General features: G+C 43.4%; 1 protein-coding gene across 3 annotated transcripts in view; it reads right to left on the bottom strand.

Annotated features, from left to right (window-relative positions):
* SMOC1 (SPARC related modular calcium binding 1) overlaps nucleotides 1–19,379 on the bottom strand; it is a 190,359-nt gene that overhangs the window by 88,540 nt on the left and 82,440 nt on the right. For all 3 annotated transcript variants that reach the window (XM_040412227.1, XM_040412228.1, XM_040412229.1), the window contains exon 4: nucleotides 360–459. In XM_040412227.1, the coding sequence (XP_040268161.1) occupies nucleotides 360–459 (100 nt within the window). The remainder of the gene's footprint in view (nucleotides 1–359; nucleotides 460–19,379) is intronic.

The raw sequence follows: 19,379 nt of genomic DNA, 5'->3' as shown, positions 1-19,379 counted from the left end.
CAGGGTAGTCATAACCCCTGGAAACGAGCCGTGTATAATGTGATGGAAAAATGAATGAAGTCAGCAAAGGAAGCAATATGGACAATCACAATACATTAGTAAGTGCATGGTATTAAATTTCTCTACATAATAAATGCCATTTGCTGAAGTGAGACAACCCCTTTAAGAATGAAAATACAATGGGCAGATTTGATAAAGCTGTCCAACAGAAAGAAAAATGCAATGTCGCCCATAGCAACCAATCACAGTGCAGCTTTTATTTTACCAGAGCAGCTTAGGCTATGAAAGCTGAGCCCTGATTGGTTGCTATGGGCAACGGTTTTGCTTTTCCTCAGTCTTGCTATCGGCTGTTTTCTTACCTGAACATGTCGGTGTTTTGTTCTGCACCGAAGAGCCACTTACAGGTTTACCGTCTGAGGTAACACACCAGCAATATCCGGTATAAGTATGACACTGCACCTGCCAAAAAAAATTCAGAAATTACAATGGTGATAATCAGGTCTCTCCTCACACCCAGCACTCCAGAATTCTGGCTTCAAAAACGAGCGAAGTACTGTAGGATTTTGTGACTTTTCGAGTTATTTGTGCAAAAGGTTTTATGGCGTTGTGCATTTTTACACCACTCGCTGAGTTCTGAAAAATAAAGTGGGCATGGTTGAGCCGATTTAAAGGGGTATTCCCATCCCTATATCAAGAACGGGGCCTTGCGTGAATGGAGACCACACTGCGCATGTGCGTCCTCCTCTCCTTTCTCTGCTTCATTCATTTCTATGTGAATTCTGGATATAGATGAGTACAGCGCTCGGCTATCTCCAGAACCGCCATAGAAATGAATGGAGCGGCCGCACGCATGTGCGACCGGCTGCTTCGTTCTTTTCAGGGGGACTGCAGGTGGTATGGAGCCACTATACTCTTGATTGATGGGGGGTCCCAGCATTAGAAGCCCCACCAATCTGATAGTTATCCCCTATCCTGTGGATAAAGGGACAACTTTAACCAACCAGAATACCCCTTTAAGGGTTCATGCACACGACCGAATGTATTTTTCAGTCCGCAAAACAGAGATCCGCAAAAAACTAACAAAAACAATGACATCCGTGTGTCGTTCATGTTGCTATTTTTTTTTATCCATTGTAACAATGCCTCTCCTTGTCCGAAAAACGGACAAGAACAGGACGTGTCCTATTTTTTTTTTGTGGACATACAGAAATGGAATGAACACAGAGTCATTTCCGTTTTTTTTGGGAACCTATTGAAATGAATGGTTCCACATAACCCCTAATAATATGCCCCCCAATGTCTGATAGCTGTGAGTTCCACAGGTGGGACCCGCACCTATCTCTCAAACGGAGCCCACGAAGAGAAGGAGAGTGGACTGCGCATGCACAGCCACCCTCCATTCATTTCTATGGGAGCGCAGAAAATAGCCGAGTGTCACGCCCACAGAGAGTCCCATAGAAACGAATGGCAAGCCCGCCACGCAAGCGCGGCCACAACTCCATTCGCTTCTATGGGGCTGACGGAAATAGGCTGCCTTGGCTATTTTCATCAGTCTCGTAGAAATGAATGGAGGGCGGTCGCACATATGCGGTTTGCTCTCCTTCTCCGTTTTATAGATAGGTGCAGGACCCACACCTATCAGACATATCCTAGCGATACACCCCAATGTATGAGATGGGCCAACTCCTTTAAGATGAACCAAATTTATCAAACATGTTTATATGGCTTGAGGTGCATTTTTCTTTTTTTTTTTGCTGATTTTCTGCAAGAAAATCTGCGCTAAAAGGCCTCATGCACACGGCCGTTGTGGGGCCGTTCCGTGCAGCGGGCTGGACCCATTCAATTTGAATGGGTCCGTCGTATGTCCGCACCGCAAAAAAATATGACATGTCATATTTTTTTACGGTGCGGAACCACGGAAAGAAACACCACAGAAGCACTCCTTAGTGTTTCCGGTGTTCCGTTCCGTGACTCCTTTCCGCATCTCCGGAATTGCGGACCCAACGTAATCCACTACATGTGCAGGTACTCTAAGTATTCACACATGGCGGTATGCACTTGTCTTGTGCTCTGTTTTGCAGTGAATTACCACTGTCATAGGCCTCTTGCACACGAACGTATTTCTTTCCGCGTCCGTTCTGGGTTTTTTTGCGGACCATATGCGGAATCATTCACTTCAATGAGTCCGCAAAAAAAAAACGGAAGTTACTCCGCGTGCATTTCGTTTCCGTATGTCCGTTCCCCAAAAAATAGAGCATGTCCTATTATTGTCCGCATTACGGGCAAGGATAGTACTGTTCTATTAGGGGCCAGCTGTTCATTTCCGCAAAATACGGAATGCACACGGATGTCATCCATATTTTTTGCGGATCGCAATATACATACGGTCGCGTGCAAGAGGCCTTACAATGTGTTTTTTTGTCGGACCAGTAATTACAGATAAAACAAGGAAAAGGAGATTCATCAAAACTCGTGTAAAGGAAAAGTGTTCACTTGCCCCTAGCAACCAATCAGATTCCTCCTTTCATTTTTCAGACCCCCTTTTGGAAAATGAAAAGTTGGATCTGATTGGTTTCTGTGGGCAACTAAGCTAGTTCTACTTTACACCAGTTTTGATAAACCTCCCCCAAGGTAATTTGCTGCAAAAGTGCACATTATTTTCCACAAGGCACTACCGCTGTGTATCTGTACATGTGAATGCGCTCTCCATAGTGTCCTAGAGCAGCCACTTGCTGAGGATTGCCCCTGTGAAATGGTCGATGACATCAGGTATTGCAGCCAGTAATGACAGCATCAGCAGCCACCTGTGCAGCTCAGTCCATAGCCAGATGGGAGCCAGAGCTGTCTGTGTACTGCCTCATGGCACTGCTCCCAGTGCAGACCACCAGGTAAGGCCTCTGAGGGGGAAAAGCTGCTGGAAAAGAACGTGCAGTTGTCTTTTTGGGGATTTCTAGTCATTCTTAGTCTATTAGTACCTGCATAGCCCCGTTACATCTAGTTTTGCGCACATATAGGACTCCATGGTGTGCACACGGGTTTATTGTGTCTTCTGTGTAATTCCTGTATTGATTTTTTGGTTTTTCACCTGGTGCACGCTGCCTGGCTCCATTATAATGGTCCTTTCTATCTTTCACATGTCTAGTAATGTTCCCCATGCAGGGGCATAACTACCATAGTGGCAGACCATGTGACTGCTAGGGGGCCCAGGGCAAGAGGGGGTCCAGTTGGGATCATCCGCTCTTCTACTGGGGGTGAGAACTTGGTCAGGACTCTACCCTCTAGGAACAACTTTTAGCAAATGAGGCAGTGGAAAAATGGCCCCAAGGGTCAACCCTCCTGTCCTGTGTGGGGGGCCTGGTTTGATCCTTGCTACGGGGCCCTTACTTCTCTATGTACGCCACTGTCCGCATGGTAATACACAGTTTCCCTTCAAATACTAAAAGACGCCTCAGTAAGCTGTACGCAGAAAGTAATTTGACGCTTCCTGATTGATGTGACCTAGTACAGCCCAGGAAGGGCCTCCAGATTGAGGACATGACCACGGTTATACATATTGGGGGCACATACGTTATATATCCCTGTTCTTACACACATAAATTTGGCACTAGCAATTTTTTTTATCAGTGAAAAAATGCCAGAATAAGTTCAAGCATGCTTAGTCGCCGCGAAACATACCCCCCTTCCCCCGCCGTAGTATACGGTAATTAATGAATAGGCGCGCACATGTCTTAAAAAATGAAGGCAGCCCCTGGCTGCTGTTTTTTTTTTTTTGTCTACTTTTTCACCTGTTTCCAGGTGAAAAAGGAGTAAATTTGCTGGCCCCCACTCCACCCCCATACCGCCCATCTGTCAGACTTGACGTAAAAATGCCTGTGCGGCAAAATATTGTCACACGGACATTAGAATAGTTCCAAAAAGGCCATTTGCAGCTATTTTTTTATGCAAGACGAACGCAAATAGTGATCCTCAATGCACGGGCTCCGGCCGTGGGCCCATCGTTTTTGGACGTGAACCTATGGGCGTTAGCACTGGACAGAAATACATTAGTATTCCCTGAGGAACCTGTTACAAAGATGAATACTCGAGAAGAAAGCAAATTATTATTATTATTATTATTATTATTAAAGCGCCATTCATTCCATAGCGCTGTACATATGATAAGGGGTGAACATACATAATACAGACAATTGCACTAATGATAAACAAGACGAGTTACAGACTGGTACAGGAGGAGAGAGGGCCCTGACCGTGAGGGCTTACAATCTACATGGTGTGGGAGAAGGACACAGCAGGTGCGGGTCAGTTACTTTTACCACTAGTTAGGCTACATGCACATGACCGTATGTGTTTTGCGGTCCGCAAAAAAAAAAACGGATGACATCCGTATGCCATCCATTTTTTGTTTTGTTTTGCGGATCTATTGTAAGGCTACTTTCACACTTGCGGCAAAGTGATCCGGCAAGCAGTTCTGCCGTATCCGGCAAAACATATGCCAACTGTTGGCATTTGTAAGACTGATCAGGATCCTGATCAGTCAGAAAAATGTATTGAAATGCCGGATCCGTCTTTCCGGTGTCCTCAGGAAAAACGTGCCTGGCATACGCGCAGACTGGAAGGATGGATCTGGCATTCCAGTATTTTGAATGCCGGATCCAGCACTAATACATTCCTATGGAAAAAAATGCCATTCAGGCAAGTCTAAAGTTTATTTGGCCGAAGCGAAAACTGTAGCATGCTGCGGTATTTTCTCCGTCCTAAAACGTCAAAAAGACTGAACTGAAGACATCCTGATGCATCCTGAACGGATTGCTCTCCATTCAGAATGCATGGAGATAAAACTGATCAGTTATTTTCCGGTACAGAGCCCCTAGGATGGAACTCAATGCCGGAAAAGAATAACGCGTGTTTTGTGAGTGTGAAAGTAGCCTAACAATGCCTAAAACGGACAAGAATAGGACATGTTCTATTTTTTTTTTGGGGCTACGGAACAGACATACTGATGCGGACAACACACGGTGTGCTGTCTGCATTTTTTGCGCACCCATTGAAATGAATGGGTCCGCATCCTATTCACAAAAAAATAAAACGAACGGACACAGAAACAAACAATGTTCATGTGCATGTAGCCTTAGGCCTCATGCACACGTCCGTTGTGTGCATCCGTGTCCGTTGTTCCATTTTCCGTGTTTTTCTGCGGACCCATTGACTTTCAATGGGTCTGTTGAAAAATCGGAAAATGCACCGTTTGTCATCCGCGTCCTTGATCCGTGTTTCTAGTCCGTCAAAAAAATAGGACCTGTCCTATTTTTTTGACGGACAACGGTTCACGGACCCATTCAAGTCAATGGGTCCGTGAAAAAAAAACGGAGGCACACAAGATTGTCATCCGCGTCCGTGATCCGTGTCTGTTTTTTTCCTATCATTTTCAAAGCAAACTTAACTTAGATTTTTTTTTCACTTTTCTTGTCTGGTGATCCTTCAAAAATCAAGGAAGACACATGGAAAAAAAACGGACACGGATCATGGAACAACGGAACCCCGTTTTGCGGACCGTGAAAAAATACGTTCGTGTGCATGAGGCCTTATAGTTAGGAATACACTGACATTTGAGTTTGCAGTTTATTTTATTGCATGTGTTGATTTGAATGCTCCATGCAATATGTAGGATGCACTACCAAACAGACTAAAACCAGGATATGGAAACATTTATCTGACATACCTCATTATCAAACACGTAATGTTTCTTCTGCCACTCTGCATTTTGCCATTGTACATAGAGCACAGGGTGTGGAGAGGGTCACGCTCCCAGTTAGGGGGGGAGGGGGGGGTGACCACAGACACAAACTACTAAGCAGAGAGGCATATTGGATGTTCGAACTTGGTAGCTGCTTTCCCACTGGCATGAACAAAAAATGTGATTTGATTTTACAATACTAATGAATTTGAGAAAGTTTCCTTGTTTGTTATTTTTTCCCATTTCTCCTTTGTATACGTTTGGATTTGTTGTTCCATGTTTTGTGATCTGCCCATACCTGTTTACCATGTGATGTTTCCATGTGAGTGATTAGAGGAGGTGTATTTATATGGGAGAGTCACAGATAGATAGCATTTTATATCATGAGTAAGGATCGTTAACTTGGGATCCGAAACGCGTCGATTTTGAACTTATCTTGCACTGTATGGATTTTACTGCATCAAATAAAGGATATCGTTTTATCAGAAGCAGGATCCTCCTACTTTTTGCACTTGAATGAATCCGCACCAAAAAAAAATGTAACATGTTCTATTTTTTGTGGTGTGGAGATACAGACTGAAATACCGCTCCGTAGTTCTTCTGTGGGCTAGTGCTCCGTGACTCCGCTATGTATCTTGCGGATTGTGGACCCATGTCTTCATTCGGAGATTAGACCACCATAACACCTTCTTTCAGTCGCGTTTCGTCTCTGCAGAGTTTCACTGAATTTTTTTTTTAGATTCCTCACTTTACTATCATCCTTCCCTACCTGGTGCCTAAACACTGTCATCCTGCTGCTACCTCCAATACTGAGCTAGTTCCATTCAAATAGTCCCCCATAATAACATGCTCCCAAACTGTCCTTAATGGTAATAGCGTTCCCTACAGCAGGGTTCCTCAACTCCAGTCCTCAGGGACCACCTGCCAGTCATGTGCTCAGGATTTCCTTAGTATTGAGCAGATGATACAATTGGTGTCAGTGCATCAGGATTTGAGTTGAGGAACATTGCCCCACAGTACCTCCAATAGCATCCCCATTAATATGTGCTCAATATTAATGCCCCCAACAGTAACAAGGCCCCTTTATAAGATACCCCTATAAGAACCCGCAATAGTAACAGTCCCCTATAGTGTCTGCAGTAGTTATAATACCTCCTATAGTGGTCCAAGTATTTTATAAAGACCCGCTGCAGTGCCCCATGTAGTTACAATGACCCTCTGTAGTGCCACTAGATAAAAGACCTCCCCTCCCCCGTAGTGCTCATATGTATAATGCCCTCGGTATTATTTTAATATATAAAGGCCCCCGGCGTCACGTCATCTTGCGAGATCGGCGAGACCCGCCGCAGGAGGTTGCGGCGAGGGAATCGCGATCTCCTGCGCCGCTTTACTGCCTCACAGGCCTATGAGGCTGAACGGAGGGGACGGCAGCCATAGGCTCCCATGACCCATATTAAAAGTCCTGCTGTCTGGCGCCCCCCGCAATTTTTCACCCGGGACAACGCCCTCCTCCCCGCTACGCCACTGGTACCCGTATATGCCCGCAGCATGTTCAATATAGAAGATGCTGCGATAATTTTTTTTATTTATTTATTTTTTATTTTTCTCCTGACTGCAGAGATGATCAGTGAAAAACGCATGTACACAGACATATTGAAATTAAAAAGTCAGGATTCAGTCCGGATGCTGTCCGTTTGCAAAACAGATTGCGTCCAGACAGAAAACTCCCTTGTGTGAAATAAAACAAAAATGGCCATTGAAAATGGCAGAACAGCCCCGCTGTTTTTTAACGGATGCTTTCTAAGAGATGGCCCCCTTTATTTGTATGGGATCTGGCCAAAATAGGACGTGTCATAGTGTTTTTTTTTGTTTTTTTTTACATTTTATTAACTTTCAACCAAATTCCTGGATTCCATAGGTTTGACAGCAGAACCTTTGGTCTCCCCAAGGTGGTAAAGAATTTCCAGATACTTTATGATGTCTTACTGAGGTTGTGAATATTTTACATAAGATGTGATCTTCAGGCAATTACAATCTCAGCAGCGAGTGTTTGCTTTGGGTCTGGACCACTTGCAAGGCATTCATTTCTATCCAATGCCAAAATCACATGTGAGGTGGCCAAAACTAACAGCATTTTTTACATGTTTTCTTCTTGTCCATTGCTCAAAGAGTATATGCATAGCATCCATTTTTTATATCTTCGTAACCATACAGTGATTGAAATAAATTATTCTTAGTGGGATTATTCTTGGTAGTATGAATACACCACTCTACTCATATGTATAGAATTCTGCAAAAAATAAATAAAAGTATGAACATATGTGTATAGGACTATGCATAGATTTCCTTTCACAAGGGTGTCAAGCTAGAGTAAAAAAGCAGAGTGCAAGGCAGGGTGTGGTTGTGGTTGTTGATTGTTATCTGAATAAGGGCTCATGCACACAACCGTTGTTGTTTTTCACTGATCCGTTGTTCTGTATCAGAGTTTTTTTTTCTGATTTAAGTCCTCTTCCGTTCCGTTATTGCACAAAACATATCCGTATGGTTTCCGTTTTTTAACCGTTTTTGAAATTATGCATTACACAGTTGTCATGTGCTCGTCTTGTGATGCATGGTCTTGATAAGTCCTCCATAGAGGGAGACACCTCCTCTTTTCTAAGGGCTCATTCACACAACCGTATGGCTCCGCAATGCACGGGCACCAGCCCTGTCAATCCCATTGACTTGAATGAGTCCGCGATCCGCAAGATACGGCAAAAGTATACAACTAAGGGCTCATGCACACAAACGTATTTTCTTTCCGCTTCCGTTCCGGGGTTTTTTGCGGACCGTATGCGGAACCATTCACTTCAATGGGGCTGTAGAAAATACAGAAGTTACTCCGTGTGCATTCTGTTTCCGTTTGTCCGCATGGCCGTTCCGCAAAAAAGTAGTGCATGTCCTATTATTGTCCACAAATCACGGTCCGAGGCCCCATTCAAGTCAATGGGTCCGCAAAAAATATAGAACACATCCGTATGTCATCCGTATTTTGCGGATCCATACTGTAGAAATGCTATGTGTTTGGTGATTAATAAGTTACTGTTTCTGTATACGATCCACAAAAAAAACGGATCAAATACGGAAACCATACGGATATGTTTTGTGCAATAACTGAATGGAAGAGGACTTAAATCAGAGAAAAAAAAACCTCAGATACGGAACAACGGATCAGTGGAAAACGGACCGCAAAACAACAACGGTTGTGTGCATGAGCCCTAAGGCTGCTGATACCTATCAGAAAAATGTTGCCTGAAATGTCCAATTTTGACCAACGATCGACTAGTCGACCGTATGGTTTCAACTCAGAATACAAGTATAAGGCATGATTGTCCGGATGTGGCCGATCATTTGCCACTGTGTTATCTTACATGTACCTTTCTGATCTGCCAGTTCAGTCTGGCACATTGGCGGTCGGATTGTTCGTACAGGTGTCTGATCAGCTGCATTCCTGCTGATCCTTGTCTTTTGTCTATGGCCAGCCCAAGAACAACCTTCTCCATTAAATAATTGTAGGTTGTATGGTTTATGTGTTGGAGATTTTTGATTCGGGACCCTCCTAGTATAAGAATGCCCTGTGTAACAGTAGTTCCTTCTTAACAATCCAGAGCATTGTACAAATTCTATTCTGCCCTGCCTAGATCATGTACTGAATAATAATACAAATCATCTCACATTGACCCTCATTCCAGGGTTATCTGAACTCGCATGGACCCAGTGTACTTTATATTGTTTTCTACTGCATTGCCCCGCAAGGAGCCTAAATATCTTCAGTATTTTTATGCTGTTGGAGCCTCTGTGCCTTTCCATATTTAATGATCAGTCTGTTTAGTTTAGCTTTTTTGACTTAGACTTATGGTTCCCATATGCACTCGGCTACATGCATATGACCGTAAGTCTGCAAACCTCGAATCTGCAAAATATGGATACCAGCCATGTGTATGCCACATTTACCTAATAGAGCTGCCTATTCTTGTCTGCAAAACGGACAAGAATAAGACATGTTATTGATTTGCAGAGAGAACACGGATAACGCACGTCCACATTATTCACGGCCCCATAGAAATTAATGGGTCCGCATGGGACCAATAAAAAAAAAAAATACAGTTGTATACATGAGTCCTTAGGGCTCATGCACACCACCGTTTGTTTGGTCTGCATCCGATACGCATTTTTTGTAAAAAAGATAGAATATGTCCTATTCTTGTACATTTTGCAGACAAGGATAGGACATTTCTATTGAAGGGCGAAAGAAAATGGCAGCATGCTCACAGCTGGGATCCGTGTTTTGCAGACTGCTAAACACTTATGGCGGCGTGAAAGAGCCCTTAGGCCCCTTTCATACGGGTGAGAATTCCCGCGCGGGTGCAATGCGTGAGGTGAACGCATTGCACCCGCACTGAATCCGGACCCATTCCCTTCAACGGGGCTGTTCAGATGAGCGGTGATTTTCACGCATCACTTGTGCGTTGCGTGAAAAATCGCAGCATGTTCTATATTCTGCATTTTTCACGCAACGCAGGCCCCATAGAAATGAATGGGGATGCGTGAAAATCGCAAGCAAGTGCGTATGCAATGCGATTTACACGCATAGTTGCCAAGGGGACGAGGGATGAGTTACCCGCGACCCCATTTACTTTATATTTTAACATGGTTATAATGGAAAATAATAAAATATACAGAACACCGATCCTAAACCCGAACTTCAGTGAAGAAATCCGGGTTCGGGTCTGGGTACCACCGTCAGTTTGTTATCACGCGCATGCAAAACGCATTGCACCCGCGCGATAAAAACTGAACATTGGAACGCAATCGCAGTCAAAACTGACTGCAATTGCGTACCTACTCGCACGATTTTCCCTGATCGAAGACGCAACGCATCCGGCCCTTATCCGGACATGCTCGTCTGCAAGGGGCCTTAGGCTGTCGGCCAAACCTGATGCTTTCAGTGAAACTAGTCGACAGCCTTATGTGTATGGGGGGCCCCTGACATTGGGGGAGCTTTGAATTTTAACTCCTGATTGTTTTGTTCTCCAGTAGGAAAGCTTCCATCAGAGGTGTCTGGCAGCAGATTTCTCCTCTATTCACATTCATAAAACATACACCCTTGACCAAACCGAGTATGCATGTGTATGGAGAAATCGGGAGCTATGGCTGTCAGCTGAATGATGGTTCGTTCAACGGCTATTGAAAATATATGGACACCTTTTAATTTCCATGCATGTCCTTCACTACTCTTTATAATAATCCATCAATCTATGGAGGTTGCAGCCCACTCAACCACTTAGCAGTTTGGTTCTGCAAAAAAAAAAAAAAAAAAAAACTTGGCCCTGTTCTTTAATATACTGAGCATGTGCAGAGTACGGAGATGCCAGCAGTCAGCCAATAATCCATCCCTTCTCTTTCCTTCCGAAAGTCACTAGTTCTTGCTGACAAGATGATCCTTCCGCAAATCTATTAATGCCTGCCAAAGGCTTTGCGTTCATGCCCTCGTCCATCAGGAACAAGGGGACAGCTGCAGAAGACATGAATGCATTTCTGTACAGTTGTATTACAGGACCGCTTTTTTTTTTTTTTTTTAATCTGTATATCTAAATACGAAACAGCTAATAATTTAACAATTTATCATACAGTAATATTATTCTAATTGTAAATCTGCTATATTGCTATTAGAAGATACTATAATATCAGGAAATTCAATAGCATGCATATCCCTACAAACTAAGTGCCCAATTGTGGGTCCTATTTGGAAAACTAAAATTGCCTTAATACCTTCCCTTAATACACCAGCACAATTGCATTTGTTCTTCCTCCCTTCCGTCCTGGTACAAAAAGGCTATCAATTGAGAGCCTCGGCAATCTCTTTAAGGCCCCCTATAAAAACATTTTTTTTCCATTTTATATTTTCTTTCACTAAAAACAACCGCCATGGAACCATTTTTGTTTATTTTTTATACCGCATGTGGTTTTTCTATGGCCTTTTTAGCTGCTTTTTTTTAAACAACCATGTAAACCATTCTGGGTTTTTTTCTGCTAGAAAAATGCAACCAAAATCTTCAACATGCTGCTTAAAAAAACTAAACTAAGAACACCACCCAATTAACAAGAATGCCAGCAGCAAAAAATGCTTATGTGTCCTGTATTTCATATCTTCCATAGTATTTCGACTTACATCTGGAGCTTTCATCGCAAGAAATGCCCCACACACTCCAGGTGCAAAAAGTGCCACTAAAAACGCCAAAGTGCAGAAAAACACCAATGAACACTTCTACGCACCCCTGTTAAAATGTCAGGTTTCTGTGATGTAAAAAAATGAGACAAAGATATAAATCATTTCAGAACTTTTTCCACCTTTAATGTGACCTATAAACTGTACAACTCAATTGAAAAACAAATGGAAATCTTTGAGGTAGAGGGAAGAAAGCAAAACTAAACAAAACAAAAAACTAAAATCATGTGGTTGCATAAGTGTGCACAACCTCTTATAACTGGGGATGTAGCTGTGTTCAGAATTAAGCAATCACATCAAAATCATGTTAACCACCTCCGGACCGCCTAACGCAGGATCGCGTTCCGGAGGTGGCAGCCCTGCGCAGAGTCACGCATATATGCGTCATCTCGCGATGGGCGAGATTTCCTGTGAACGCGCGCACACAGGCGCGCGCGCTCACAGGAACGGAAGGTAAGAGAGTTGATCTCCAGCCTGCCAGCGGCGATCGTTCGCTGGCAGGCTGGAGATTGTGTTTTTTTTATAACCCCTAACAGGTATATTAAGACGCTGTTTGATAACAGCGTCTAATATACCTGCTACCTGGTCCTCTGGTGGTCCCCTTTGTTTGGATCGACCACCAGAGGACACAGGTAGCTCAGTAAAGTCCCACCAAGCACCACTACACTACACTACACCCCCCCCCGTCACTTATTAACCCCTTATTAGCCCCTGATCACCCCTGATCACCCCATATAGACTCCCTGATCACCCCCCCCTCATTGATCACCCCCCTGTCATTGATTACCCCCCTGTAAAGCTCCATTCAGATGTCCGCATGATTTTTACGGATCCACTGATAGATGGATCAGATCCGCAAAACGCATCCGGACGTCTGAATGAAGCCTTACAGGGGCGTGATCAATGACTGTGGTTATCACCCCATATAGACTCCCTGATCACCCCCCCCTGTCATTGATTACACCCCTGTCATTGATCAACCCCCTGTAAAGCTCCATTCAGACGTCCGCATGATTTTTACGGATGCACTGATAGATGGATCCGATCCTCAAAACGCATCCGGACGTCTGAATGAAGCCTTACAGGGGCATGATCAATGACTGTGGTGATCACCCCATATAGACTCCCTGATCACCCCCCTGTAAAGCTCCATTCAGATGTCCGCATGATTTTTACGGATGCACTGATAGATGGATCCGATCCTCAAAACGCATCCGGACGTCTGAATGAAGCCTTACAGGGGCATGATCAATGACTGTGGTGATCACCCCATATAGACTCCCTGATCACCCCCCTGTAAAGCTCCATTCAGATGTCCGCATGATTTTTACGGATGCACTGATAGATGGATCCGATCCGCAAAACGCATCCGGACGTCTGAATGAAGCCTTACAGGGGCATGATCAATGACTGTGGTGATCACCCCATATAGACTCCCTGATCACCCCCCTGTCATTGATCACCCCGCTGTAAAGCTCCATTCAGATGTCCGCATGATTTTTACGGATGCACTGATAGATGGATCCGCAAAACGCATCCGGACGTCTGAATGAAGCCTTACAGGGGCATGATCAATGACTGTGGTGATCACCCCATATAGACTCCCTGATCACCCCCTGTAAAGCTCCATTCAGATGTCCGCATGATTTTTACGGATGCACTGATAGATGGATCCGATCCTCAAAACGCATCCGGACGTCTGAATGAAGCCTTACAGGGGCATGATCAATGACTGTGGTGATCACCCCATATAGACTCCCTGATCACCCCCCTGTAAAGCTCCATTCAGATGTCCGCATGATTTTTACGGATGCACTGATAGATGGATCCGATCCGCAAAACGCATCCGGACGTCTGAATGAAGCCTTACAGGGGCATGATCAATGACTGTGGTGATCACCCCATATAGACTCCCTGATCACCCCCCTGTCATTGATCACCCCCCTGTAAAGCTCCATTCAGATGTCCGCATGATTTTTACGGATGCACTGATAGATGGATCCGATCCGCAAAACGCATCCGGACGTCTGAATGAAGCCTTACAGGGGCATGATCAATGACTGTGGTGATCACCCCATATAGACTCCCTGATCACCCCCTGTCATTGATCACCCCCCCCTGTAAAGCTCCATTCAGATGTCCGCATGATTTTTACGGATGCACTGATAGATGGATCGGATCCGCAAAACGCATCCGGACGTCTGAATGAAGCCTTACAGGGGCATGATCAATGACTGTGGTGATCACCCCATATAGACTCCCTGATCACCCCCCTGTCATTGATCAACCCCCCTGTCATTGATCAACCCCCCTGTCATTGATCACCCCCCCCTGTCATTGATCACCCCCCTGTCATTGATCCCCCCCTCTGTAAGGCTCCATTCAGATATTTTTTTGGCCCAAGTTAGCAGAATTATTTTTTTTTTTTCTTACAAAGTCTCATATTCCACTAACTTGTGTCAAAAAATAAAATCTCACATGAACTCACCATACCCCTCACGGAATCCAAATGCGTAAAATTTTTTAGACATTTATATTTCAGACTTCTTCTCACGCTTTAGGGCCCCTAGAATGCCAGGGCAGTATAAATACCCCACATGTGACCCCATTTCGGAAAGAAGACACCCCCAGGTATTCCGTGAGGGGCATATTGAGTCCATGAAAGATTGAATTTTTTGTCCCAAGTTAGCGGAACGGGAGACTTTGTGAGAAAAAAATTAAAAATATCAATTTCCGCTAACTTGTGCCAAAAAAAAAAAATTTCTATGAACTCGCCATGCCCCTCATTGAATACCTTGGGGTGTCTCTTTCCAAAATGGGGTCACATGTGGGGTATTTATACTGCTCTGGCATTCTAGGGGCCCCAAAGCGTGAGAAGAAGTCTGGTATCCAAATGTCTAAAAATGCCCTCCTAAAGGAATTTGGGCACCTTTGCGCATCTAGGCTGCAAAAAAGTGTCACACATCTGGTATCGCCGTACTCAGGAGAAGTTGGGGAATGTGTTTTGGGGTGTCATTTTACATATACCCATGCTGGGTGAGAGAAATATCTTGGTCAAATGCCAACTTTGTATAAAAAAATGGGAAAAGTTGTCTTTTGCCAAGATATTTCTCTCACCCAGCATGGGTATATGTAAATGACACCCCAAAACACATTCCCCAACTTCTCCTGAATACGGCGATACCACATGTGTGACACTTTTTTGCAGCCTAGGTGGGCAAAGGGGCCCATATTCCAAAGAGCACCTTTAGGATTTCACAGGTCATTTACCTACTTACCACACATTAGGGCCCCTGGAAAATGCCAGGGCAGTATAACTACCCCACAAGTGACCCCATTTTGGAAAGAAGACACCCCAAGGTATTCCGTGAGGGGCATGGCGAGTTCCTAGAATTTTTTATTTTTTGTCACAAGTTAGTGGAAAATGCTTATTTTTTTTTTTATTTTTTTTTTCATACAAAGTCTCATATTCCACTAACTTGTGACAAAAAATAAAAAGTTCCATGAACTCACTATGCCCATCAGCGAATACCTTGGGGTCTCTTCTTTCCAAAATGGGGTCACTTGTGGGGTAGTTATACTGCCCTGGCATTCTAGGGGCCCAAATGTGTGGTAAGGAGTTTGAAATCAAATTCTGTAAAAAATGACCTGTGAAATCCGAAAGGTGCTCTTTTGAATATGGGCCCCTTTGCCCACCTAGGCTGCAAAAAAGTGTCACACATCTGGTATCTCCGTAATCGGGAGAAGTTGGGGAATGTGTTTTGGGGTGTCATTTTACATATACCCATGCTGGGTGAGAGAAATATCTTGGCAAAGACAACTTTTCCCATTTTTTTTATACAAAGTTGGCATTTGACCAAGATATTTATCTCACCCAGCATGGGTATATGTAAAAAGACACCCCAAAACACATTCCTCAACTTCTCCTGAATACAGAGATACCAGATGTGTGACACTTTTTTGCAGCCTAGGTGGGCAAAGGGGCCCACATTCCAAAGAGCACCTTTCGGATTTCACAGGTCATTTACCTACTTACCACACATTTGGGCCCCTAGAATGCCAGGCAGTATAACTACCCCACAAGTGACCCCATTTTGGAAAGAAGAGACCCCAAGGTATTCGCTGATGGGCATAGTGAGTTCATGGAAGTTTTTATTTTTTGTCACAAGTTTGTGGAATATGAGACTTTGTATGAAAAAAAAAATTAAAAAACAAATCATCATTTTCCACTAACTTGTGACAAAAAATAAAAAATTCTAGGAACTCGCCATGCCCCTCACGGAATACCTTGGGGTGTCTTCTTTCCAAAATGGGGTCACTTGTGGGGTAGTTATACTGCCCTGGTATTCTAGGGGCCCAAATGTGTGGTAAGGAGTTTGAAATCAAATTCAGGAAAAAATGAGGAGTGAAATCCGAAAGGTGCTCTTTGGAATATGGGCCCCTTTGCCCACCTAGGCTGCAAAAAAGTGTCACACATCTGGTATCCCCGTACTCAGGAGAAGTTGAGGAATGTGTTTTGGGGTGTCTTTTTACATATACCCATGCTGGGTGAGATAAATATCTTGGTCAATGACAACTTTGTATAAAAAAATGGGAAAAGTTGTCTTTTGCCAAGATATTTCTCTCACCCAGCATGGGTATATATAAAATGACACCCCAAAACACATTCCCCACCTTCTCCTGAGTACGGAGATACCAGATGTGTGACACTTTTTTGCAGCCTAGGTGGGCAAAGGGGCCCATATTCCAAAGAGCACCTTTCGGATTTCACAGGTCATTTTTTTACAGAATTTGATTTCAAACTCCTTACCACACATTTGGGCCCCCTAGAATGCCAGGGCAGTATAACTACCCCACAAGTGACCCCATTTTGGAAAGAAGAGACCCCAAGGTATTCGCTGATGGGCATAGTGAGTTCATAAAACTTTTTATTTTTTGTCACAAGTTAGTGGAATATGAGACTTTGTAAGAAAAAAAAAAAAAAAAAAAAAATCATAATTTTCCGCTAACTTGTGACAAAAAATAAAAAGTTCTATGAACTCACTATGCCCATCAGCGAATACCTTAGGGTGTGTACTTTCAGAAATGGGGTCATTTGTGGGGTGTTTGTACTGTCTGGGCATTGTAGAACCTCAGGAAACATGACAGGTGCTCAGAAAGTCAGAGCTGCTTCAAAAAGCGGAAATTCACATTTTTGTACCATAGTTGTAAACGCTATAACTTTTACCCAAACCATTTTTTTTTTTACCCAAACATTTTTTTTTTTATCAAAGACATGTAGAAACTATAAATTTAGAGCAAAATTTCTATATGGATGTCGTTTTTTTTTTGCAAAATTTTACTACTGAAAGTGAAAAATGTCATTTTTTTGCAAAAAAATCGTTTAAATTTCGATTAATAACAAAAAAAGTAAAATGTCAGAAGCAATGAAATACCACAAATGAAAGCTCTATTAGTGAGAAGAAAAGGAGGTAAAATTCATTTGGGTGGTAAGTTGCATGACCGAGCAATAAACGGTGAAAGTAGTGTAGGTCAGAAGTGTAAAAAGTGGCCTGGTCTTTCAGGGTGTTTAAGCACTGGGGGCTGAGGTGGTTAAATAGGAGTCAGCATACATCATGTAAAGTGCCTCTGATTAACCCCAAATAAAGTTCAGCTGCTCTAGTTGGTCTTTCCGGAAATTTTCTTAGTCTCATCCCACAGCAAAAGCCATGGTCCACAGAGAGCTTCCAAAGCATCAGAGGGATCTCATTGTTAAAAGGTATCAGTCAGGAGAAGGGTACAAAAGAATTTCCAAGGCATTAGGTATTACCATGAGAACACAGTGAAAGACTGTCATCATCAAGTGGAGAAAATATGGCAAACAGTGACATTACAAGAACTGGACGTCCCTCCAAAATTGATGAAAAGACGAGAAGAAAAACTGGTCTGGGAGGCTACCAAGAGGCCTACAGCAACATTAAAGGAGCTGCAGGAATATCTGGCAAGTACAAGGCTGTGTGGTACATGTGACAACAATCTCCCTTATTCTTCATATGTCGGGGCTATGGGGTAGAGTGGCAAGACGAAAGCCTTTTCTTACAAGAAAAACATCCAAGCCAGGCTACATTTTGCAAAACACATCTGAAGTCCCAAAAGCATGTGGGAAAAGGTGTTATGGTCTGATGAAACCAAGGTTGAACTTTGGCCATAATTCCAAAAGATATGTTTGGCCCAAAAACAACACTGCACATCACTAAAAGAACACCATACCCACAGTGAAGCATGGTGGTGGCAGCATCATACCAAGGGGCTGTTTTTCTTCAGCTGGAACTGGGGCCTTAGTTAAGCTAGAGGGAATTATGAACAGTTCAAATACCAGTCAATATTGGCACAAAACTTCAGGCTTCTGCTAGAAAGCTGAACATGAAGAGGAACTTCATCTTTCAGCCTTGACAACGACCCAAAGCATACATCCAAATCAACAAAGGAATGGCTTCACCAGAAGAAGATTAAAGTTTTGGAATGGCCCAGACTTGAATCCGATTGAAAATCTGTGAGGTGATCTGAAGAGGGCTGTGCACAGGAGATGCCCTCGCAATTCGACAGATTTGGAGTGTTTTTGCAAAGAAGAGTGGGCAAATCTTGCAAAGTCAAAATGTGCCATGCTGATAGACTCTTACCCAAAAAGACTGAGGGCTGTAATAAAATCAAAAGGTGCTTCAACAAAGTATTAGTTTAAGGGTGTGCACAGTTATGCAACCATATTATTTTATTTTTATATTTTTTCTTCCCCTCCACCTAAAAGATTTCAGTTTGTTTCAATTGAGTTGTACAGTTTATAGGTCACATTAAAGGTGGAAAAATTTCTGAAATGATTTATCTTTGTCTCATTTTTTTTACAGCACAGAAACCTGACATTTTAAGGGTTGTGTAGGACTTTTTATATCCACTGTATGTGTAAATGTACTTTAAAGAACGGTTCCATCCAAAGTTACTACTGCGTTTTGTCTAGTACAACACTTTTAGGGTACGGCTACATGGCAACACTGGTCGCGCGACATCTGTCACGGCAAGGTTGCAGAGTAGCAGTGATCCTATGAAAATGAATGGATCGCTGTGCGAGTCCACAAAAAGTCCAGCAGTGCTGAATTTTTTGAGACTCGCACAGCGATTTATTATTTTTCTATGGGATCACTGCTACTCTGCTATCCTGGCCGTGACAGATATCGTGCGACCAGTGTCGTCATGTAGCCGTACCCTAAAGGTATTGTACTAGACAGATGTCGTGCGACTAGTGTCGCCATTTAGCCATAACCTAAAGGTCCTATACTAGACAGATGTCGTGCAATCCGTGTCACCATGTAGCCGTCCCCTTAAGGATTGTGTATGACACAGGGC

This window comes from Bufo bufo, chromosome 11, assembly GCF_905171765.1.
Source record: "Bufo bufo chromosome 11, aBufBuf1.1, whole genome shotgun sequence".
In the NCBI taxonomy this organism is placed as follows: domain Eukaryota; kingdom Metazoa; phylum Chordata; class Amphibia; order Anura; family Bufonidae; genus Bufo; species Bufo bufo.
This window is presented reverse-complemented; position numbering and strand designations above follow the sequence as displayed.